General features: G+C 33.6%; 1 protein-coding gene across 6 annotated transcripts in view; it reads left to right on the forward strand.

Annotated features, from left to right (window-relative positions):
• ANKRD17 (ankyrin repeat domain 17) overlaps window positions 1-25,633 on the forward strand; it is a 158,897-nt gene that overhangs the window by 71,819 nt on the left and 61,445 nt on the right. For 3 of the 6 annotated variants that reach the window (XM_012744846.2, XM_012744850.2, XM_012744865.3), the window contains exons 4-16: window positions 3,006-3,153; window positions 3,746-3,893; window positions 5,447-5,680; window positions 8,417-8,511; window positions 10,643-10,880; window positions 12,233-12,424; window positions 12,780-12,889; window positions 14,787-14,874; window positions 16,405-16,532; window positions 16,767-16,910; window positions 17,306-17,408; window positions 18,916-19,668; window positions 23,925-24,073. In XM_012744846.2, the coding sequence (XP_012600300.2) occupies window positions 3,006-3,153; window positions 3,746-3,893; window positions 5,447-5,680; window positions 8,417-8,511; window positions 10,643-10,880; window positions 12,233-12,424; window positions 12,780-12,889; window positions 14,787-14,874; window positions 16,405-16,532; window positions 16,767-16,910; window positions 17,306-17,408; window positions 18,916-19,668; window positions 23,925-24,073 (2,530 nt within the window). The remainder of the gene's footprint in view (window positions 1-3,005; window positions 3,154-3,745; window positions 3,894-5,446; window positions 5,681-8,416; window positions 8,512-10,642; window positions 10,881-12,232; window positions 12,425-12,779; window positions 12,890-14,786; window positions 14,875-16,404; window positions 16,533-16,766; window positions 16,911-17,305; window positions 17,409-18,915; window positions 19,669-23,924; window positions 24,074-25,633) is intronic. The other 3 variants (XM_020284306.2, XM_012744875.2, XM_075997802.1) reach the window with 3 other exon arrangements.

Consider the following 25,633-nt stretch of genomic DNA (forward strand, 5'->3'; position numbering starts at 1 on the left):
AGCTTGAATATAAGTGAGTTCAGTGACTTGGTTTTTGTATCTCCTGTAATTTCTTGTATATAGTACTTTATAATTAGTAAGGACTTAGTAAATATTTTGTGACTTGGTGTTTTCAGTTTTTCTGATGATATTAATATGGTAAAAATCATCTCATGTGCAAATGCTTTTATGGCTGTATATTGTAAAATGGGTAGAAACTCCAAGGAAGCAACTAGAAAAGAACCATTATCTTTTGTCTAGTAGTATTTTTATGCAACATCTTCTAAGATCATAAAAGAGAGGTTTAGTATTAACAAATGCATGCATTTGCTATTTCCTTGGCTCTTTATTGGTCTCTCATTCATCTAGATTTTTGTGTTTTCATTAGTTTACTTTATCATTCTTATAAATTGACTCTCCTTCTTTAGTTAACCTTGGGTTGTACTTCTTAGTTAATGTTTAGTTTAACTAGCCTATAATATTATTGATATTTTCCAGATATTTTTTCATATGGTGCCTGCCAAGATTGGCAAGAGAAAATCGTAAACACCTAGGGGGGCTATTGAATCTAGTTCAAACAGGAAATAGAATAGAAAAGTAAAAAGTCGTAGATTTTTTAAAGAAAGTATTGGAATTTATGAGCTAAATAATATATGGAACGTGTTTGGCACAATCATATTTATTCAACAAAGCTTGAGAAATATGGTGGAGTTAAGTGCTATGGGTGTTATGTGCCAGATTTTCTACTATTTTAGTGCAGTGCCATGTGCCAGATTTCATATGGCCTTTCCTCACAAGTTCTGAAATTCAACTGTTGCTCAAGTAGATCCTGTAAGGTTGCTTTAAAGCTAGCAAACGCTAGCTATATGGAAATTGAATGAAAAATCCAAATGATAAAGTAGATTAGGGTGATTATATGCATGATGAGACAGAAAGAATGAGACACAGAGAGGGAGAGAGACACTACATTGAAAGACACAAAAGGTATACTCTTAAAGACAATAAATGTCTTATGGGAAGGATTTGTGCTAAACTTGTTAAACAGAGAGTATTGGATCTAGGGACTGTCAGTGTCATATGAAATGAGAAACTTAAATTTTGAGAGGCTTATTAAGTGCTTATTGAGACTTTCACTTTTGATAAGGGGACAATATAGTTAACAAATAAAATGTGTAGTATGGCACACAGTGGTCAGAACTGTGAGGAAAAAAGTAAGTGAGGAAGTACTAGGGCAGTGTTTGGGTTGGAGGTTGTCTTAGTTCATTTTCTGTTGCTTAAGAGTCCCTGAAACTGAGTAATTTATAAAGAAAAAGCATTTATTTCTTACACTTAATGGAGGCTGAGAAGTCCAAGATTGAGGGGCCGCATCTGCTGAGACCCTTCTTGCAGGTAGGAACTCCCTGCAGATAGTCCTGAGGCAGCACAGGGCATCATCATATGGTGACAAGGCTGAGTGTGCTAGCTCAGGTTTCTCTTCCTCTTCTTATAAAGCGACCAGTCCCACTCCCATGAACACCCATTAATCCATTCATGAGAGCATAGCCCTCATGACCAATCACTTCTTACAGGCCCCACCTCTCAATACTGTCACATTGAGGATTAAATTTCAACATGAGTTTTGGAGGGGGCACGTATTCAAACCATAGCAGAGGTCATGCTGTATTTTAATAGGATGGTCTGTAAAGTCTTTACTTAAAATAATGACTTTTTAGTAAAGACCTGAAATAGGTTGTAAAGCAGTAAGCTCTGTCTAGGAGAGAAGCTGTCTTGGCATAGCGACAGCAAGTATCTTGTTGCAAATAACCTCAAGTATTTTGAGGTTAGTGTTTGTTTAGCATATTTGATGAATAGCAAGAAGGCCAGTGTGGCCGTAGTGGAAAGAATAAGGGTGAGAGAATAGGAGATGAAGCCAGAGAAGTAAAAGGAAAGAGGGATATGGTACCCTGCCACTGAGTAGGTCTTGCAAGGATTTTGGCTCTTATTATGAGTGAGATTAGAGGCCAGTGAAGGGTTCTGAGCAGAGAAGTGACATGATCTACTTTCCTTTAAATAATTCTATCTGGCTGCCTTGTTGAAAAGAGGCTGAAGGGGAGAGCAAAGGTGAAAGCAGGGAGACTGGTGAGGAGGCTTTGCTGTATCTAGGCTAAAAATCATGGTCTTAAATCTAGGTGGTGGCAATAACAGAGGTACAGTAAAGTGGTTATCCATGGGTGCCATTAATAACTGAAGTGACAGGGCCATGTTTCAAGAGGGTAATGTAAGAATTGACTTATATTTAAAATAAAGAAAATATTAATTGCTCTTGATTTAGTTTTACAATGAATTTTATCTAAAAACTTGAGAATCTTTAGAAATCTCTGTAGTTAGAATTATTATGGGAGGTTTACGGGGCATAAACTTTAGTCTCAGTCTAATTGTCTGTTAGGTACTCCACTTTTTCTACTCTCTTTTTGCTGAATTTAGCTTTTTCCTTGCCTGGATTTTTTTGAGACTTGCCCTAAAATATAAATAAATACTTCTTTTAAAAACTCTTATCATTTATTTATTAATACTACATTCTCGCATCTTTTCTATTTGATTTCCCTTTACTTGATGGAAGGACTCATAGGTTTTTGTATTTAATATGAGTTTTGTCCATTTTGCACTTTTTAATTAAATTTTGTAAAATATAAATATTCTAGTGACCAAACAAAATAAATATAATTATAACCTATATTTTGTGTGTGATTTCTATAAAATTTTATATTTTATAATTTTACGTTATTTTTCCACTCATGGTAAATTAGACTTTCACCTGCATAACTGAAAACATTTAGGAATATTGGTACTTTTAATTTAATGACATTTCTTTGTAGGTTAAAACTCAATGTACTCAATCATTTTTAGTGTTTTGTTATGAATCATATTAAAAGAATCATTCTTGTTTAGCACTACTGTCAAGGTTAACATCAAAAACCAATACTTACGCTGTGCATTTTTTTAGTATTCTTAATATCCTGATATTAACAGTATTCTTCCCATCATAGCCGCAGTTTGGCAGAAGCCTGTTCAGAAGGTGATGTAAATGCTGTGCGAAAGCTCCTCATTGAAGGGCGGAGTGTAAATGAACATACTGAGGAAGGGGAGAGCCTCCTTTGTTTAGCTTGTTCTGCTGGATACTATGAGCTTGCACAGGTTTGTTTATGAAAATAAAGCTTTTTTAAACTTTGTCCTCCTTAGTAAAGAAATAATGAAATAAGCTGGGCGGGGTGGCTCACGCCTGTAATCCTAGCACTCTGGGAGGCTGAGGCGGGCGGATTGCTCGAGGTCAGGAGTTCGAAACCAGCCTGAGCAAGAGCAAGACCCCGTCTCTACTATAAATAGAAAGAAATTAATTGGACAACTAATGTATATATATATAAAATTAGCCGGGCATGGTGGCGCATGCCTGTAGTCCCAGCTACTCGGGAGGCTGAGGCAGAAGGATTGCTTGAGCCCAGGAGTTTGAGGTTGCTGTGAGCTAGGCTGACGCCACGGCACTCACTCTAGCCTGGGCAACAAGTGAGACTCTGTCTCAAAAAAAAAAAAAAAAAAGAAATAATGAAATAAATCCTTTTAGCCATTGGTTCATTTCAACAAATAGTTATTGTTAGATAGGTTTTGTGTTCTTATTGGCTTTTTTACTATGATATGACTAGGTGGATCTTATGTAAATATATGTCTTCAGAATTTTTTGATGAAATTATCGTTTTCTAATATCCTTTAAAATTCATTTTTCTTTCATAAGGTTTTGTTGGCAATGCATGCAAATGTGGAAGATAGGGGAATCAAAGGTGACATTACACCTTTAATGGCTGCTGCTAATGGAGGACATGTCAAAATTGTGAAGTTGCTGCTAGCTCATAAAGCTGATGTCAATGCACAGTCTTCAACAGGTCCTGCACATTTCTTTTTCAATTTTGCTAAATAGTAACATCCTTTAGTAATAATTGTTTCACATGAATGTGATCAGTTCTCTTATTTATTAGAAGTCCTGCACATTTATGTAAGTCTGTGTATGAGGTTTAAAGGATATATAATATATTTTAATTCACTTTCTCATATTTTGTTTATGAGGGCAACTTGGCCTTTTAGATTCTTTTAGATTAGTTTAAAACACTGACTCAGTTAGTGGGACCACCATCTTGGAAATGGAGAGGTGTGGGCTACAGCTCTTAAACCCAGGATTTTCAGGGGAGAAGGAGAGAGAAGATAGGGAGAATAAAAGAATATGGGACAGGACCCGGCGTGGTGGCTCACGCCTGTAATCCTAGCATTCTGGGAGGCCGAAATGGGTGGATCGTTTGAGCTCAGGAGTTCAAGACCAGCCTGAGCAAGAGGAAGACCCCGTCTCTACTAAAGATAGAAAGAAATTAATTATATACATAGAAAAATTATAAATAATAAAAATATATATAGAACTAAAAATATATATAGAAAAAATTGGCCGGGCATGGTGGCGCATGCCTGTAGTCCCAGCTACTCTGGAGGCTGAGGCAGAAAGATTGCTTGAGCCTAAGAGTTTGAGGTTGCTGTGAGCTAGGCTGACACTGCGACACTCTAGCCTGGGCAACAGAGTGAGACTCTGTCTCTAAAGAAAAAAGAATGTGGGACAGAGGGACAGTCCATCATTCCTTACACTTGCTAAATTGTAGCCTATAGAAAAAGTATTAATATTACGAAAACATGGTGCCACACAAGAGTATCACTTTAGCCAAAACAATTTTTTTCCCCAAACTTGGGCCTAGATGGATTTGTATAAAAGTTCTAAAATTATATGAAAACATATTTTATGTATTTTTATTTAAATTTTTCAAGTTTATTAGGTGTTTTTAATCATTTTTAAGGTCTACATATTCTTGTTTGAAGGAGTTTTAGAAATTCTCATTTTATCCAGAAAGTTGATTTTGCTTGAAACATGGGAAATTTTTATCAAGAAAGAATGTTTTTGAATACTTCAACTTTGATCAGTTAACTAGTATTTGAAGTTGTAGTGAAAACAAATATATATGATTAAAAGGAATGGTATAAGATATGTATATGATGAATAATTTTAAGTTGAAATCATAAAAATAACAGAATTAAGCTTGTGAAACATTTCTCTGATTAAAGTTAAAACAAGCAACTTTTTTCTCATCAGAAAGAGAAAAGTTAGTTTCAGGGAAGAATTACTCGGTTCTTTTACAACTCTATAGTCTTGATAAGTATATCTGATTTTCCATACATATTTGACTCTTTAAATGGAAAAGCAGGATAGGGAGTTAATTTCAGAAAGATAAAATGCAATAGGAAAGAATTATATAAGTATTATTTGATATAAAAATACAGAAAATGTATTATTTGATATTTATTTGATTATAGTCTTTCAGTTTTCTTCATGTAAATTAGATGCTTTATTTTATTTTGATATTTTATATTGATGTCTTTTTGTTTTTCCTCATTAAAATAGGCAATACAGCACTTACATATGCTTGTGCTGGAGGCTATGTAGATGTTGTAAAGGTGCTCTTGGAATCCGGTGCTAGTATTGAGGACCATAACGAAAATGGTCATACTCCCCTTATGGAAGCTGGAAGTGCTGGACATGTGGAAGTAGCCAGATTGCTGCTAGAAAATGGGGCTGGCATTAATACGCATTCCAATGAATTTAAAGAGAGTGCCCTTACATTAGCTTGTTACAAAGGTATAGTATAAACCTTTTCTGAAACAAAGTTTTGAACACATGAAATTATAATTATTTTATATGATTTGGTTTTTAAATTAAAATAAAAACTAAAACATAATAGTATGATATATAATTAAATATTAAATAAGTGTTTTTAAGTGTTTCAGGGTTCATGTTTAATACATAAACTTTTAAAATATAGACTAAACATGATAAATATTACCAGTGAAAAATTACAATTTGTTCAGTTGTTTTATCAGAAACAGTTACTTTAATACAAACCATACTTTATAATGGTTTTGCATGTTGGGAATATTTTGCCTGGTATAGAGTATGTTCACGATATTTTAAATGATGTCAACCAGCCTGAAAATACTGATAATATAGAAAATACTCTCCTTTTGACAGACTAGAAAATTGCCTAGAAAGTTACTTGGTCTGCAGGTATTTGATGCTCTAGATTCCAAACATTTTTCAGACTCTACATATATGACAGATAAATGACTATTAACCACTTCGGTACGAGCGTCGACTATAGTTGACAGCCGCAGATGACCACGCACAGCCGAGTATCGACTGTAGTCGATAGCCACAGATGAATGGGCACAGCAACTTTAGCCGACAGCCGTGATGTGAAGGCATACAGCCGAGCATCGACTTTAGCAGATAGCCGTGATAAGACTTTTCTAATTTTTCATTTATCAAAATAAAATTGTGAACATTTAAAAATAACGTAATAAAAACATATATGTATATGTTACCTATTCTGATTTACGTTACAAGTAAAGCTGCCTATAAAGTAAAACAAGCTTTCAGTGCTTTCAAGCTTTCCTCATCACACAAGAGCAAAACGGATTCATCGTCAATGCACAGCACAAACTATCGTGCGGACTATGAGTGCCGGCTGTGGGCAAGGTTTCGCAGCTGGTGAGCGCCGTACCAAAGTGGTTAAGTAAGATGTTTTACTTTAAGGAACTTTTTGTTTAACAAGAAAAAAAAGCAAATGTCCTGAGATTTTGTGTCTTCATAGCCATTCATTTCAGTATTTCATACCATCTGCATCTGTGCCATATTTGTGTCATAAAATAACTGATAAATTCTTGGCCCCGAGGAATCAAGAAAAAGCTCTTTTAAGGCCTGGTACACAATTTAAGGAGGCACTCACTCTCAAAGGTTGTCCCTTCATTTGCATAAGCTTGTGAATGAGTGCCTCCTTAAGTTTTGTACCCTGGGTTTTGATTTTCTCACTCTAGTCCTAGGGCTGGTGGTGTTTTGTTTTTTTCTATTTAAGAGTGGCCACGGTTGTATGAGGTCTTTTGGGAAAATTTCCTTTAAAAATATGTGAAAATAATGTTTAGATGCAAAAATGATTAAAATTTAAATTAAATTTGAAAAATATGTTTTATTTAAAGTGCTTTTGATTATCTGATGTTAACAGAGTTTTATATAGGGAGCACAGCTGAGGTCTCTTCCCTGGCCCTCTTTGGTAATTAGGCAGAGGCTGATCTTCATTGGGAGGAGAAGAATGAAACCTTCAGGTGGGCTGATTGGGTAGCTCTCACTTTTCACAAATACTGTAGATCCTGAACTGGCTGCATTTCACTACTGATTCCCAGCTGGCCAGAAAGCTTTGATATGGGGCTACTTATTTTTCCCTTTGCTTGTAGCCCTACTCTGCTTTCCAAAAGGGACATCTGAGGTGGGGGCTTGCAGGCTTTAATTAGAAGCTGGATAGAACTGGTGGAGAACATCCCTCTTATTCCCAGGGATCAAAGGACCCTCTTTCTTTCCTCTATTTCTGGTGAGGTTTCCTAGGATGTAGATTAATAAGGAGGAGATGGCGAAGGTAGAGAACTCGGGTGAGACTGAGCATTAATATGGATCGTTGGGAGGAGAGAATGACAGAGAGGAAAAGGGAGATAGGCAGTTAGCAAATACAAGATGTGGCAGATACTGTATTTACTCATTAAAGTAAATTTTAACTATTTACGTATGACTACATTATCCATCCTCCCCCCGTCCTCAGTTGACTTAAGAATTGACTGTAGTTGATTACAAATAAAGCTGGAAAAAAATGAAGTCATTTTTCTGTTGTTTCTTCCATAAAATCTGAAGTCCTTTTTAAATTAATAGTTTTTCTTCTGCATTTTAACTGCTCATAAGGTATCTTTATCTGAACTAAAGCATATGGTTTATTTGAAACTGCATAAATATATGTGTATCTGTGTATATATGTATGTTTATATCCAAATAAATATAAATTAAATGATGTGGTTTCAAGAATGCTTTTATACATGGAGTTGCCAATTTACAAGAACATTGTTTTTAAAAGGGTTTTTTATTGAAACTTAAAACACATTTCCTCATAGAAGTAACTTGAATGATTATCATTCCAAGCTACTTGTTTATAAACCTAGTTTATTCCATAGCATGGATAAGATAACTATAGCATGCCTGTGCTCTTAATGGTTTGTAGAGGGGATATCGTGCATTGGATTTTAATGGCATCTTTGTTTAACTATAGCAGGGATTCTAGTAGCAGCAGTTTTTAGGGCAATAGGATAAAGAGTAGAACATCAAGATCATCTGTATAATTTGTGTTTGACGGTTGAGGGTGGCTTGCAGTTGACTTTAATTATGCTTATAAATTTAATGCTATGAGTTAAAAATAACTTCTAAGACTATTCTAATTTTAAAAAATTTTTTTTTGGATAATAAAATATTTTTAAGTAATCTTGTACACTTTTGGTTTAGGACACTTAGAGATGGTCCGGTTTCTTTTGGAAGCAGGCGCGGATCAAGAGCATAAAACAGATGAAATGCACACTGCTTTAATGGAGGCTTGCATGGTAAGATTGGTGAAATACATACGCAAAATATATTATATATCAGGTAGAGAGAGACAGAGCAAGTATACAATGAATGCCTTTTCCTTGGGTGCTAAGATTCTTTTTATCATAACCTTATTATGGAGCAGGACTTTAGCTGTGTGAATTATTGGTAGTTTTCAAAGTTACTTTCTGAAACTTTACAGTGCTACCTCCTTTTTTTCCCCTTAGTCTCATATAACTCTATATTGGTTTTATCTAATTGGTACAAAAGTGAGATTTTTGAAGGTAGATCGAGGCTGTTAAAGGGGAAAATATAAGCCATAGTATGTATATAATACTATGCATAACATGTTTCTCAAACCAGTAAATTAATTAAAGAATAATTTAAAAGTAGACTATTAATTGTGTTATATAGTTTCCCCTTTGTCTCATGGTCTTTTCTGAGCCCTGGATTATTTTTCTAGACTAGAGTTTGTACTTAGGAAGGGGTCATAATAGTACTCTTACACCTTTGTATCTGGGTTTATGATTTATGACATGGAGATAGATCAGAGTAAGATTCTAGTTTTACAAGGAAAGCATGCCAAAGCAGGAAAAGACCCCAAAGGAATTTGAAGTTTCTTGTGTCAACTTCCCTTCAGAGAATGATTATTGAAAGGATGTTAGATTTTATTTACTAAGTTTTAAACAATTAAATAGTCGTTTAAAACTTATCTATTATTTTCCTTATTGCCATTTTAGTGTTTGCTTTAGTAAATTGTTTTTGAACAAATACAAGTTTTCTTCACTACTTTTGAGTTCCTCATCTGCAAAATGAGTATAATATTTCTTGGGTTGTTATGAGAATTACCTAAGGTAATATGTGTAAATCACATCAGTAATACTATTAACAGTAATAGTTTTCACAGTTCCCCATGGTAAGGATATTTAATCATCCTTGCCATCCCCCACTGGGGAAATACCCTATGTGTAAATCAAGAAATTAAAATGGAATATTTTGTAGAACTAACCAACATGCATCAGAAGTACATGGTTTAAGTAAATGAAAGATATTAGTAAGAGCCAGACATTTGAAGGCTTGCTAAAATATTCAGAGTTTCAACTGGACTTATGGAATTGTAGGAGTTGATTATGCAGGCAGGAGATTCAGAATTGAAGAAATAGCAAAGTAACCATAGCAATAAGACAGTAGAGTTGTGTAATCTGACAGACATGGAGGCAAAAATGGGCATGACATGTTCAAAGGAAGATGAAATGACTGTGGTAATATATAGAAGGGGGAAAAATTATCAAAGTTAAAAAAGAAGGGAAAAGAGAGCCATGAAGTTGCCAGTAATTAGGAAAGCTGTGGAAAAGAGTGACCAGTAACAGAGAAAGAAGATAATAAGAAAACTTCCTTTTCTTTTTCTTTTTTTTTTTTTATTTCGGCATATTATGGGGGTACAAATTTTAAGGTTTCAAAAAGTGCCCTTCTCCCCCTCCCCCCACAAGTCTGAGTTTCCAGCGTGACCATCTTCCTGATAGTGCACATCTCACTCATTATGTATGTATATACCCGCCCCCCTACCCCTTCACACCTGCTCAATACCCAATTACTGTAGTTCCTATGTGTCCTTTTCTTTTTCTTAATGTCACTGGCATTTGAATGATGAACAGCAAAATACCATGTATATATTGTGATCCCCTGACACATCATGGATCCCCCAATAATCTCCAAAAATTATTGTAATTTTATTTTTCTACATAATCAAAAGTTTGCATAGTTTTACAGATTTTTATGAAAATCCTACTCTCCCTCTCTGAACTTTATTCTTTAGCATTTAAGTTTATACCATGCAGTGTTGATATTATCTACAGTCTCACAGTATGACCTTATTTTATATACTATTTTCTTTCCTGATTAATAAATTTCTTGATTTGAAGGTATTATTTTTCTACTTGTTTTATATTATTCGCTTCTATTTCCTCCTTTATACTAAAAGTATAAGCAGAATACAATAAATATTGATTTACCCAACTGTTAAATGTAGATTAATTCTTATTTCAATGGAGATCAATGAACTTTATTGAATAGTAATTGAGAAGTCTTTAAATTATTCAAGTTATTTTTAATGGTGCTGATTTAATTTTTTAATTGCATTACGATTAGGATGGCCATGTTGAAGTAGCTAGGTTACTGCTTGACAGTGGTGCCCAAGTGAACATGCCTGCTGATTCATTTGAGTCACCGTTGACTTTGGCTGCATGTGGTGGGCATGTGGAACTTGCGGCTTTACTTATTGAAAGAGGAGCTAGCCTGGAAGAGGTCAATGATGAAGGTTATACACCATTGATGGAAGCAGCTCGTGAAGGACATGAAGAAATGGTGGCATTACTTCTAGGCCAAGGTAACCATATCAATCAAGATGATGAAATATTAATGCATAAAACCTAACAGTATAATTTTATAAAATTGAATTTCACTGTTTTACCTACCTTTCTAGTAGATTTGCAATGAGATTTTGTTACCTAATCTAATGATAAAGCATTTGCTGTGAAAATAGCTTCCATGCTGTGCTAAACAAAATCAGATGAATTTTTTAAATATAGAGCTTTCAGGGTTGTCATGTGCCATGTGAACAAAAAACAGAAATGGAGTTGGCATAGACTTGCTCGTTAAGTAGGGGAGTATGAGAGATTCAACATTTCTAAAGGTAATATATCAAGGGAATTAATTCCTTTGGGGGCAGAATACCTATTAATAAATATTTGATAGATCTAATGTTTCAAAAAACAGTGTGGGAAGCCGTGCCAAAAGGACTAACTTGATGAGAGTATAAGAATGCACATCAGAAGCTGTTAAGGAGCTTAGTACGTACTAAACTTTTCTTTCGGAAAAAGGGAAACAATTACTTTACTGTCTTAAGATACCTTAAGTTTAGAAGTAATTTCTCATCTTTGTAGCCTGATTTTATTTTTCTTGTAGTAGTAATAAAGTTTTTGTTGGGGCAAGTTTAAGAGGAGCAACACTTTTTAAAAAAACTTTTGTTTTTATTTAGAGGTAATCTTGACTAGTTTTTGAAAAGCATAGATTTTAGAGTGGACTTACTAAATTTGAATCACAACTCCACTGCTTGCCAATTTTGTAGCTTTAGGCAAGTTTGTAACCTTTTGTGCCTCAGTTTTTCTCATTTGTAGGGTGGTTGTGACAGTTAATACATACGTATAAAGCTTGTAGCACAGTGCTTGTCGTATAGTGCCTGTTAAGCATTAGCTTCAGTGGTGGTAGTAATGATGATGGTGATAATGTTGTGACCATGGGTAAGTTAATTAACCTCAATCTCCTTAGCTGTAAAATGGAGCTGATAGTAATACCTAAACAATTTGGAAACTGCTTTGTATACTGCCTGGCAAATAGTAAGTGCTTATTAAATGTTAGCTATTACTATCATCACCGTCGTCAGTGTCATTATCATCATTTTGAATCATTATAAGGGGATGTAGCTTATTTTTCTGAGTCCTTTTTATCACTTTTAACTTTTGGCTGCATAAATAATATTCCAGCTGTGCACATCAAATGTGGACTAGTGGATGTGGTTTTATTTACTGCCTCAGGAGTAAGGGAGAGGCTTTTTCTTACTTAGTATAGTAATACTAAACATTCATTTTTGAGACATAGTTTATTATGAAACAATCATATTTTGCTTATCTCTAGAATAAGTTAATGACTTTCTTTAAATAATTAGAATCTTTATTTTAGGAGCAAATATCAACGCACAGACAGAAGAAACTCAAGAAACTGCCTTGACTCTGGCTTGTTGCGGAGGCTTTCTGGAAGTGGCAGACTTTCTGATTAAGGCAGGAGCTGATATAGAACTAGGGTGTTCTACTCCTTTAATGGAAGCTGCTCAAGAGGGTCATTTGGAATTAGTTAAATACTTACTAGCTGCAGGTAGGCATTTTTGCATTTGGAAGAAGTTTTTTACATGATTAAGTAAAAATGTTCTAATGTAAGTATTTTTATGTTATGATACAGTGAATATGTATAACAAGTGTAATATGTATGTATTCTGAATAATTTACTGATTTTTGTTGTATTTGTAGCTTTTATCTCAAGCAGTTTTATTTGTAGTTTTTTTCTTTTTCCTTTTTGCTTTTAAAGATGCTGCAAATATTCTGTTTCTAGAAATGAATAAGGTTATTTGATTTGAGGAGATATGGTTTATCTAGAGAAATTTCTGTGTGCATAATTTATGTCATTTGGTTGTTTAAATAAGTCTATGTATTTTTTGTTAACGCTACTGCAGGAGCTAATGTTCATGCAACAACAGCAACGGGGGATACAGCACTAACATATGCCTGTGAAAATGGTCATACTGATGTAGCAGATGTCTTACTTCAGGCAGGAGCAGATCTGGTAAGCTGTGTCACTTATTAAATCCTAATATTTAAAAATAAGACAAGATACTTTTAAATTATGGGATTCTAGACAAAAGGTGTTTCTTTACTGCTAATTTTATGTTGGCCTTTTTGCTGTTCTTTATCTCATTTAGTCACCCTTTTTTCCTATGCTGTTTAGTGTTCATTCTTGTTCTCCTTTTTTGATAGGACTATCCAATCCACTACTCCTCATAGCCTACGGAAAAGAAAATTTTGTGTTAGAAATATTAATACAAATTAAATTTCCCTTAGGTATTAGCTATTTTCAGAAGCTTTTTTAATTTTGTATTAAAAAAGGGAAATGTGGCTTAGAGGCATTTCAGTATATCTTAGGAAGTAAATTGTGTCTACATGTTAAGAGCATTATTAAGTAATAAGAGTTAAAAACATAAATATTCTTTTTCTTCAGGTAGTTTATAATTTAATAAACATAGGTGAAATAAATACTGATGTCATTATAAGAGATGTCATAGGGAAAATGCAGAGAGTAAAGAAGCTTAGAAGAGGTAAAGTGGTCATCTGAGATGTTATATTTGGGGCTGGGTAAGGTTTGGAAAGGTAGATATGGCAATGTTGTGGTAAAAGAGTTGGAAAAAGAAGTATGAGTGCAGCCTAAGAGGTAGGGAAGCATAATGCAAACATGTATGGGTAGGATAGCTAGTCTTCCTATTTAGTCTATGGGAAGTAGGAGGACTATCCCAAAGGTAGATTTTAGTTAAAATGTAAACACCCATATTTTCATGGAGCTGAGATTTTGAGATTAATATGCAGATGTGCTTTCCTTCATAGTTTATGCAGAAATTCACATATAGACAGAAACAAGCTCCTCCTGTAACTAGTTTCATAAACTTAATAATTTATTTAACTTTCCTTATTTATGAAAAGTGAGGCTTGAATTAGATCACTATTGTGGCCTCTCTTAGCTCTGCATGTGTTAGTACAACTCTTGAAGCACTTATTACACAAGTTAAAGTCTATTTAGTTGTATGCGTATGTCTCCCTTGTTAGACTTCAAGCTTCTTCAGCTTAGTAACTATATATCCAGTGTTTACCACAGTGGCTATAAAATGTATAGCAATGTAATCATTAGTACTTGCTTAGTTATGGCAACTAAAACAACCTAGAGGATGGTTTAAGAGGAAAATCAAAAGTTGTTCATTAGATGTAAATGTTAACCTTTTTAAAAAAAGGAAATATAAAATTCTTTACAAAAGATATTTTTTCTCAAATCTTTATTTTTTTAAGATCTGAAAATTTATCCAACAGTGTTCTCATTTACTCAGTAATCATAGGTCTGCGATAGAATCTCCATCCTTTTGAAACCCAAAAAGCTATAGTAACATAATCGAGGGTTTGAGAAATATTTAAATTATCCTTAGTCTTATCATTTTTATATAAGGTAAAATAGAGATAATAGGAAGTCTATAAAGAGAGAGAAGTGTTGCACTTACTGAAATTCATAGAGATAGGAACTATCTAAGTAAAAGAAACTAAGTAAAAGAAAGTCACTTGGAATGGATGAGGACAATGCTAACCATATTGATTATGTGGGGAGGGCTGTGCTAAGAGTACCATACGCTATTCAAGTTCCACAATCCTTTGTGTAGAGAAAGAGAGAAACAATTAGTTAGGTGGATTTAGATGAGGGTGTCATGATCACATGACTATAACTCTAATTTCTTAAAATTTTTTCCATAGAATATATTTCTAATTTCAGATTTTTTTAAATTTAAAAATGTATTTAATTTGCTTCAAAGTTTGATATTTAGTATATCTAGATTCAGAAATTAATCCAACTCTTTTGATTTATTTTCATGAAAAAGAAAGTGTCCACTAGCAATTAAATATCAATTAAGTCTGTATTTTTTAAACAGGAACATGAATCTGAAGGTGGAAGAACTCCTTTAATGAAAGCTGCAAGAGCTGGTCATGTTTGTACTGTTCAGTTCTTAATTAGTAAAGGTAGGTTTGTATAAAGCAGCAGTTTTTTCCCAAAATGTCTGCCTCTGTTCTCAGGTGTTTTGAAATTGAGGGGTAAAGGGCATTTTTGAGGGTATTACATAAGGAAGGATACTGCTGACATTTCATGAGCGGATGGTTGATAAACCTCCTGCAAGGCACATAACAGCTCCAAACTACAAAGAATTGTCGTAACACATAGCACCCGTGTTGAGAAACACTTCTATAAGGAAAAATTCCCCTATGTAAAACTTAGAGGGTTTAGGTAACTTAAAGTCTCTTACGTTTATGTAATATGATATTATCTTGAAACCTGGATTTTTAGGATATTTTTGCCACTGAGAAATTTGTGACAAATAACTTTCCTACTGTACACTTCCCTGGGCCTAAGTTTCCTTCTTTATAAAATATAGAGAGATGGTTATAAATATAATACAAAAATGTTCACAATTGAAATATGACAAATATGGCAAAATGGCTGAGGGTTTTCCATCATGGTCAATAATTCTAGTTTGATACTAGAGACTTTAATGACCAGATAAAATAAAAAGGAGCATATTGCTTCCTTTAAATTATTTGTTAGGTGTTTACTGCATAAGTTCTGGTTGAAACAGTTTTCATGTGGAGTTCATTATATTCTTAAGTATAAGAGATTATAGATTATACTTTTGATTCCACATTAATAAAAGAAAAACTATACATAGACCATATACAATTTTAAGAGACAATTGTATATCATTTTCTTCCTAAAAATACGGAAGAAATCTCAAGTTTTTAATTGTTTATAGGTAAAATAAATCAGAAATAACTTGCTGGTCAAATTATTTTAGAGGCATTTTGAACAATCACTTGTAATATATAACACAGTATTATCAAGAAAGGAATTATGTACATAATTGCCATCTCCTCTCTTTGGTTAATTTTAATGAATTTGATTCTAGTTTCTTCTATTTCCATTTCCCATATTACCTAGCACAGTAATCTGAGTCATGGATAGATTCATGGAGTGGGGGTGGCGGGCTGTTTTTATTCTCAGATATTTCCTACTTTTATTCTCAGATATTTCCTAATAAAAAAAGATAGTACTACTTTTACTTTCCATTCTGGTCAGTTCTTTGCATATTTAACCTGTAAAGTGCAGGGTGTTTTATTTTTATTTGGTTTTAGTCATCTTTTCTACTGAAGAACTTAAAATATAAACAAAATTTTGTATTTTACTTTTTCATACAGTGATTATATTAGGAGTAATAGATACTTTTGATATCTTTTACTGGTACATACTGAAATATTTATGGATGAAATTATATCATGTTTGTCTGGGATTTGCTTTAGAATAATTCAAGATGGGAAAGGAGAATTGATGTGGGTATATGTGAAACGAGATTGGCCGTGTGTTTATAATCGTTGAAGCTGGGTAATGGGTATGTGGGGCTTCATTATCCTATTCTCTCTACTCTTTATGATTTTTAAATTTACCATAATTTTAAGAAAAGCCATGTTACTAACATGATTTTCCATGCTTGTCTGTTTTAGGAGCAAATGTGAACAGAACCACAGCTAATAATGACCATACTGTACTGTCCCTGGCTTGTGCAGGGGGTCATCTGGCAGTGGTAGAACTACTTTTGGCTCATGGGGCAGATCCTACTCACCGTTTAAAAGTATGTAACTCATATGTTTCAGGCAACATTGTAAATTCTTCACTATTGAACATTACAGAATAGCATCTACAAGTTTCATTTTTAATGCCATTCTAAGTATTAATTTTCTCCTTTTTGGTTAGAGGAAAGTATTCTTTATTTTAATGTGTCTGGAACCTGTTTAATCTTCCTTATTGATTCTGTAAATTAACTCATAATTTTTACTTTTTTTCCCTTCCACGTTTACTCTTTCAGGATGGCTCAACTATGTTGATAGAAGCAGCAAAAGGTGGACATACAAGTGTTGTGTGCTATCTTTTGGACTATCCTAACAACTTGCTTTCAGCTCCTCCACCAGATGTCACTCAGTTAACCCCCCCATCCCACGATTTAAATAGGGTAAGATTCAAAACTAAAGCCTTTTATATGATGTCGTCTTTATCTTCCTTTCACTCATAGTTTCAGTTTAAACTAGATTGATTATTTTTGTTATAAAAATGTAGTTCTCTTTATAAATATGTACTTCATGTGATTAATGAACCTCTGATACAATATTAAGACTCTAGATTGATATGACTTTGCTTTCTTAAGGTCAAATAACAACTTGAATTCAAAGCCCATTAAAAAATGTTATGGAAAATAATTGGGTACAACATATTTTCAGTAAACATGTCATTGTCTGATTTGGTGGTATATTAAAAATACTTTGAATAAGTCTGTAACGTATTCTTTATTTAAACCATATTATTTATTGGATTATGTGGGACACTAATGATCAGAATCCATTGTCCTAGGCTCCTCGTGTACCGGTTCAAGCACTGCCCATGGTTGTCCCACCTCAGGAGCCTGACAAACCACCTGCCAATGTTGCAACTACTCTCCCCATCAGGAATAAAGGTCAGTTATATTTCTAAAGACTGTTTCTTACTTGTTTTCCAGGTAAAAATAGATTACAATAAAAACCAGCCATTTCTCCAAAAAATGAATTTTACTAAGTTGACATAATTAAAGATTTTTCTTTTACCAATGAAAAAAGCATGTTAGTGGGAGAGAAGTAGTTAATAGCACTAATTTGCTAAAATTAGAAGTATTAGCAGGAGAAATTCAGATGCTTATCACTGATGCAATTCTGATTATCCATGATTTCCTCTAATAGTAATTTTTATTTATGTAAAATGTTAAGCTGGGTATAGTTGGGTGATATTTTTATAAATTATTTACTCAACTCTCTTTAATGTTATAAGGCAGAAGATTAACAAGATGGATCCAGTATTAACACTTATTTTAGAATAATTGGTTTAATATAGATTTTATATCTGGGATACCTTTTCTCAACCAATAATTCATAGTTATTTCAGATATGCTTATTTATTCCTCTAGAATTCTGAAGTCCATATTTCACTTGTGGATGTTACACCATGCATGTTCTTAAGTTATGTACCCAAACATTACACCTGCCAGTTTGAATCAGTTTTTCTTTTTAAAAGTTTTACCTCAAGAACCAATGCAGTTTTTGTTTTGTCTTTTGGCTACCTATATTCTTTTACCAACAAGAATGCTAAGTATTTCCACCAGCTCTTTTCAATCATTACTACCAATTTAGAGCCTTGGCACCTTTTTCAATTGGTATAGCAAACAATTGGTTGCTATTCCTATAGCCAGATCTGTCTATTCACCTGGCTGTCAGAAGATACAATGGATGGCATAGTCTAGCATCTTTTCTTCCAGGGAAACTGAATCCCAGTTCTCTACTGCCAGATAGCTGTGTGAATATGTGAATTTATATCTTGCCTATATCAGTCTTGAAGGTGATAGACCTCCAACAAAGACATATATATATATATATATATATATATATATATATATATATATATATATATATATATATATCTTAGTTGGATTTTAATTGTTACTTCTCAGTGGTTTGGGTACTCTTTGTGTGTATGTGTGAGTGTTTAAAAGTCATAGACTATTAAATGTGGAAAAACCTTGACTTACAGGTCTAAGTTTTCCCTACATCTTAATAATTTAGCATTATTGTTTTGTTCTTATGATGAGTTTTTCATCTTTATGACCATATGAAATATATACACCTAGCCTTAGATTGTATTTTAATTGCACCACTTAGGTATCACAAACCTGCATCCCTCTGTTGTCTAATTTTAGCCATGTGATATTTTTAAAATTCTGAAATTAATTTCCAAAGATAATGCACATAAAATACATACATTTTATATTTATGAAAAGGAAGGTGGATTTGTTTTTAACTTTTTAAGAGTGCATTTTCACCTTCTGTGGATATGATAACTTGGTGCATAACTGTTGGCACTAAACCTCCCAACAGTAACTCTGTAATGAGGATGCCATTCATGTGCACTTCTGAGGGGGTTTCTTTTTCACACAGCTGCTTCTAAACAAAAGTCCAGCAGCCATTTGCCAGCAAACAGCCAGGATGTACAGGGTTACATCACCAATCAGTCTCCAGAGAGCATTGTAGAAGAGGCTCAGGGAAAGTTAACAGAACTGGAACAGAGGATAAAAGAAGCCATAGAAAAGAATGCACAGCTGCAGTCCTTGGAACTGGCTCATGCTGACCAACTTACCAAGGAGAAGATCGAGGAGCTGAACAAAACGAGGGAGGAACAAATTCAGAAGAAACAAAAGATTTTGGAGGAACTACAGAAAGTAGAACGAGAGTTACAACTGAAAACTCAGCAGCAGCTGAAAAAGCAGTATCTAGAGGTTAAAGCTCAAAGAATTCAACTCCAGCAACAGCAGCAACAATCTTGCCAACACCTGGGATTACTAACTCCTGTTGGGGTTGGAGAACAGCTTTCCGAGGGAGACTATGCACGATTACAGCCAGTGGATCCCGTTTTGCTTAAAGATGAACCCCAGCAGACTGCTGCTCAGATGGGTTTTGCACCAATCCAGCCTCTGGCGATGCCTCAAGCTTTGCCCCTGGCGGCAGGTCCCTTGCCTCCAGGGTCCATCGCAAATCTTACAGAACTGCAAGGAGTGATAGTTGGACAGCCAGTACTGGGCCAAGCACAGTTGGCAGGGCTGGGGCAAGGAATTCTGACAGAAACACAACAAGGGTTAATGGTAGCCAGCCCTGCTCAGACCCTCAATGACACGCTGGATGACATCATGGCAGGTGGGTTTATATTGTTATGAGCAGGTATCAAATATGATTTGCTTTAAGGCGAGTAAGAGTGAATTTTGCCGTTACCCAACTTGAACTATTTTTGGACTCTTGACCCATGTTTATCTTTAGAAATATTAGTTCAATCTCAGAAGTTCTCAGAGGGATACAGGTCGAATTAAAGATTAGCTCATTCAATACAAATGACTGAAGTTTTCTGGCTTAGCTGGGTAGGCTGGAAATCTAGGTTTTTCAGTAGTGGGGTTAATGTTTGATTTTTGTTTTTGTTTTTCCCTTTAAGTTCAGAATACTAAGATTGAATATTGGCATTTTGCTTCTGTATTCACACTACTAAACTTGGAAATTGTTAGAAGTTGAAGTGCAAACCTAGTAGGACACAACAGAAAGCTTATTTGTGAACATAAGTATTTTATATCCTAATGGATCAGACTTCAAACTTGGTGGATTTTAGAAAAAAAAAAAACAAAAACATAAACACCTTTACAAAATTAATAAAGTACCAAATCAAATAGGGTTTGATTATACTGTATGTCAGTGATTTTTATCCCCTGTGAATGTTAATGTGTAGTCTCTTTCTAACTGTATCATGGGAAGATGTGGTCCCCTGATGGTATTATAAATGATATATTTTTAAATGTGTAGCCAGAGAAACTCCACTCTAATTATTTTTATTGGCAAGAAAAAATATTTTAAAAGGTTGTTTTGATGCTTCTAGATTTTGGTACTTTGGTAGAATGAGATTTTATAGAGTTATAAGCCATAAGAATTCTATTTGAGAAGGATAAAAATTTGCTTCTTCAAAGAAAAAGACAAACAGGAAATTTGAAAAGGAAGGGAAAAAGGATGAAAAAAAGGAATAAGCAGTTAAATTTTGATAATTTTCATCTAATTTCTCCCTCATTTTTATTCCTTGGTCTGTACTTAAAGGATGATTGACTTTTCCGAATTTTAAAACTATGTTTTAGTAGCATTACATAATTATGATGAGATTATACATAATTTAAGTTTCATGTTTTAAAAGTAAACTAATTTGTATAGTGTTTAGATATTTATCTAAGATTCAGAAACAAAGAAACCAGCTAATAGATTTTATACTTAAAATTTTCTCTAAAGCCATCTAGTCTTCCTTTAATATCACCTCACCAGTAACATATGGAATGAAAATCTCTACTAAACTTAAGGGTAAAGTAACTACATTGGAAAAACTGCTAATAATAATTAGTAATAAGAACTCTAAAGACTCATTGATGAATATAAAATTTTTCTATAAATTTAAAAATTACCACTAATCACCACTAGCTGGTTATAATAATTGGTAATACAATTTTCAAATTCTTAAATATCCTGTGAAAACTGGAACATAGTACCATAAATCCCAAATTTGATACTAAGTCCATGGCCATTAACATATATCATGATAGTTCTCTATTATGTCAATCAAACTATCAAAGGATGTATAGTGTTAAATGTCAACCTGTACACTTAAATGATTAATAGACATTCCATACTAATGGATGTTTAAAATTTTTTTATATGCTATCAGAGTTTACGTGATGTGCTTGGGCATAGTTGTCAACAATGATTTGCCAGTTGTACAATTTTTTTATACTGATCAGAATTATAAGCAGTTTGTAAAGTAGCTTTTCTGTTGATTTGTATACCAAACAAAAATAGTTCTGTGTATTCCCACATAAAAATTTTTTAAATACACATAACTTTTTAGTAAGTATGACAAACACTTGTCATACTATATGAATATTTTACTTCTTTATTCTCATTTATATGGGGAGAGGAGAGAGAGCCAGGAGGAGGAAGATGAGAATTAAAAACATTCAGCTACAGTTCATCCTGGTAACATGCATGTGCACATGCATACATCTGCATGTGTACTCATGTGTTCACTCTACAGCCTCATTCTTTAAACTTCTGTGGTAGGATTTGTCCCTTCAGTTGACTAATGATCATTTCTACTTCTTCTTTGGATTTTTTAAAATATATTACAATCTCATTAGGCTCATAGTCTTCTTTCATTCCCTCTATTATAGCCTCCGCTGTTTACTTCTTAGTCCTCATTTATTAGACTTCTCTCATAAGATTTGGTTTCTTTTTCTCTAGTTGTTGGCTAACCAAAATCTTCTGTCCTCCCTGTTCTTCACACTAGCCAAAGCAAAATCAGTTCTTTCTTTAACCTTTCTTAACACATTGTTTTTCCTATGGTCTCCAGTTCTCTTTATCTACCCTGACATTAAAACTTTTCTGAGCATGTGGTTCTCCCTCTCTAAATCAAACCCTAAAATGAAGCCCCACATGTAAAGATCTGTACCACAGTTCCTTCAGGTACCTACATATTTACTTTTGTTACTTTTAACTGTAGAAAATGGGTGAGTGATGATGGACAGTTATTTAATTTTAGTAAACCAGTTTCATAGGTATGCCAAAGGAAATTAAATGAGGGAATTGATTTTTCCTGTCTCCTTTTAGATGAGGTGATAAGAACAACCAATTTGACCAAACAAATAAGAAAACTCTTTAATTTCACTACGTTCTTTAAAAGAAATTAGTCCAGTTGAAATGTGAATTATAATTAGTCATTTAACAATAAAGCTTAGACTCTTTTTTTTTACCTGTTTAGTAGCATGAACTAAAAATCAATGATTTAGACTGGTGTTCATCCTGTTTAAGCTATTTTTGGTGTTTAGTATTTCCATTTGTGAAAATCCAATCAAAGAACATAAGGAATCTATTTTAAGACCTATAGATTTTATGATTTTGAAATTTATATCTAGAATATGTACACTTTAAGTTATCTTCATCTTTTTCTTAACATACAAAACCATCAATATGGAGTAACAATATCAAGGTCACTAGACAATCATTTTAACATATTAGTATGTGTCTTTTTCTATTTATTGGTCTGGATCCCTAGGAATTCAAACAGTGTTTTGTTCTGTTTTGTTTTGTTTTGTTTTGTTTTGTTTCCTCCTTCATTTTTCCTTTGGCTTTTAAGTGGACTTAAAAATGTATAATTATAGAATGTGTGTTGCTATAATGTATAGTGTTTGTGCCTGAACTAAGGATTTAATGTAAAATAGATTTCTTAATTGACAATTATGTTTTTAATAGTTATAAAAAGGTCAATTTCAGTTTTCATTCTGGCAGGATTATAACCTCTTTTGCCGGGTTTCAGATCCAGTTGTGAATCCTGATTGTTTTCTGTCTGATGTAGTTGATAACTACTTTGGTAACACACATCTGCACTACTGTTCACCATTCAAAGATTAATGCCCATACTTTAATACCATAGCATTTTTAATAGGGGGCAGAGGAGAAGTTCACATATCAATTCCTAAAGTGAGTCAATCAGGGAATAAAGTGCCCTCAGCTGAATCTACAGTATATCCTATGCCACCATCTTTGGAGTTCTCCCATCTGAAATACCTACCAAAAGTTGCACATTTTGGTGAAAATAATATCACAGCAAAATCATACTTAGAGAAACTAACAATCCATATGTGAAAGATGATTGTGCATATAATTTCTACTCTAACCTTTCAGTTTTATCTTTGTAAGTCAGTATGATTGCTGGATTGAGTGGTGAGCATTTTACCCCCATTTGATCCTCACATAGAAATGTAGTTTCTTTCATGAAGAACTATTCAAATTTTTTATATTTGAATATACTGTCATACAGAGGGCTACAATGCAGAATATTATCCCCTTGTCTACAGTTAGTAAAATGATAGCAGGAGGTGTTTTAAATTATTGGATAGCAAGGTTCTCCACTCCCAAACAGTGATATTACTTTCATTAGTTCTGGAATATGAGGAGTGGAATTGGCAAGTAAAAACCATATTTTCCCTCTTCTGATCTTGACTGTTTTACCTTTTATTCCTTTTTTAATTAAGAAAATATAATGTACAACTTATCATTTGCATTTATATTTTTAATACATACAAAATATTTTTGTTTTCAGGGTTATTTTGAGTTAAGGTTTCATGACTACTTATGAGAGGGATTTTTTTTCACCCAGTGGATTATTATTTAGAAAATGGGCTACTCTCAGCATACATTTTAATTTTAGATTGTCATCCAGTCAAAAATAACCAGGAAAATGAGTTATTAGTATTGTAGTAGTCTCCCTGTAGATATTTTGTTTTTAAAAGTCTTTAAATATTTTCTAACAAATATTTCTTACTATTACCTAACAATGTTTCATCCTTATTAAGTGCAGTTATTTTGTTCAACAGCAGTCAGTGGAAGAACATCTGCAATGTCAAACACTCCTACCCACAGTATCGCTGCTTCCATTTCCCAACCTCAGACTCCAAGTCCAAGTCCTATCGTCTCTCCTTCAGGCATGCTACCTATCTACCCTGCCATTGATATTGATGCACAGGTAAGCCCCAAATTTAAGAGAGATGGTTTTTCACTGGAATTATGCTATCATTAAAAACATTAACATTCCATGATTTTTAAACCATGTTAGACTGCTCTGTCTCCCGGGAAAAACTTGAGCCACAGTTACAACTTAATTAAGATTCACATTTTTAAAACTAAAATACCAGATATAGGTTATTACTGATAATTATGTGATGGTCTGGTTTCCAAGGTCATCAAATAATTTTTTTAAAAAATTTATTCTAGTTTAGGAGAGAATGTAAAAAGAACCTTATTATAGTCCATATTTTCTTTTAATAATGGGTTCTGTGTAAAAGAAAGAACATTCTATCATTTTTATATCTTTGAAACTTTTGATCTTGCCAGTTGAAGTATATAGGGAGTCTATGTGTCTATGTCTGTAAAATTTAACTGTTTTGGGATTCCAAGTACTTTTTTTTTTCTTCAGTTTATCTAAAGAAATAATATGGGAGGGGAGGACGGGTGTGGAGATATTGTTTGAGTTAAGCTTTAGAAAGCTTGAGAGGTAATATTGTTTTTAAAAAATGGTTTATAGTGAAATCTCAGGGCAAGGTGAGGTTGGGGAGAATAGCATGTGGTTTGTCCCGGACAAAGGCTAAGAGGTCTAGCTTAGAAGACTGCTGAATAAGGTAAGGGTGTGTAGCCTTCAGGACTGAGAAATGTTTGTATTTAGTTTTTGTATTTTGATTAATACCTGGGCGAGGGAGTGTCTGTTGTAAAACTTTTGCATTTGATTAGTTCTTCATAATAAAATCTCAATTTTAGGAAGCGTGTTTGTGTATGTGTGTTGTGTGGACCATTAAGGGTATGTACTCTTAACCTTTAACAATAAAGTTTCTGTTTTATTAAAATGTTTCTCAATAACACTGTGAAAAAGGAATTTTATTTCTGTTCTTGTTTTGTTTCCCAAATGTCTATGGTTTTATATGTGCTAACTTTGGGGGTTTTTGTTGTTTGTTTGTTTTGTTTTTGTTTTGTTTTGTTTTTTGAGCAGTTAAAATTGTCAGGGACTATTTTTAAAGAATTGTCTCATCTAATCCTCAGACCACTTACATGAGGTAGCTACTCTTGATACCCATCTCCCTGATGAGGACACAGAGGCTACTAGAGAGATGAAGCATTTTTGCTTACAGTCACTTCATTTAGCTAAGAAGTAGTGGAGCTGCGAATCCATCTCAGTCTGTTTCACTTGAAAGACAACTGTCTTAACTACAGTCTTTAAAAAAAAAAAAAAAGACATTCATGTAGAAGCACAGTTATTTACTTTTAATGTTAATAGCATTGTAGAATTGGTTTGAGCTTGGTATTGAATTTGCATTATTTTCCTCCAGCCTTTTTTGCTTATGGGACCAAGAACTTGATCCAGAAGCAAAAGTAAATACTTTACCAAAATATAAAAGGATTTCTTTATAAAATGTTTTCAAATAAAACATGCATAGAAAAATTTGTCCAGGTATTACGATTTAACTGAATTTGAAATCATTGCAGTGATGGTGAAATGATTTTACCTGACTATATACCACTTAACCTATCATCA

This window comes from Microcebus murinus, chromosome 26 (assembly GCF_040939455.1).
Source record: "Microcebus murinus isolate Inina chromosome 26, M.murinus_Inina_mat1.0, whole genome shotgun sequence".
In the NCBI taxonomy this organism is placed as follows: domain Eukaryota; kingdom Metazoa; phylum Chordata; class Mammalia; order Primates; family Cheirogaleidae; genus Microcebus; species Microcebus murinus.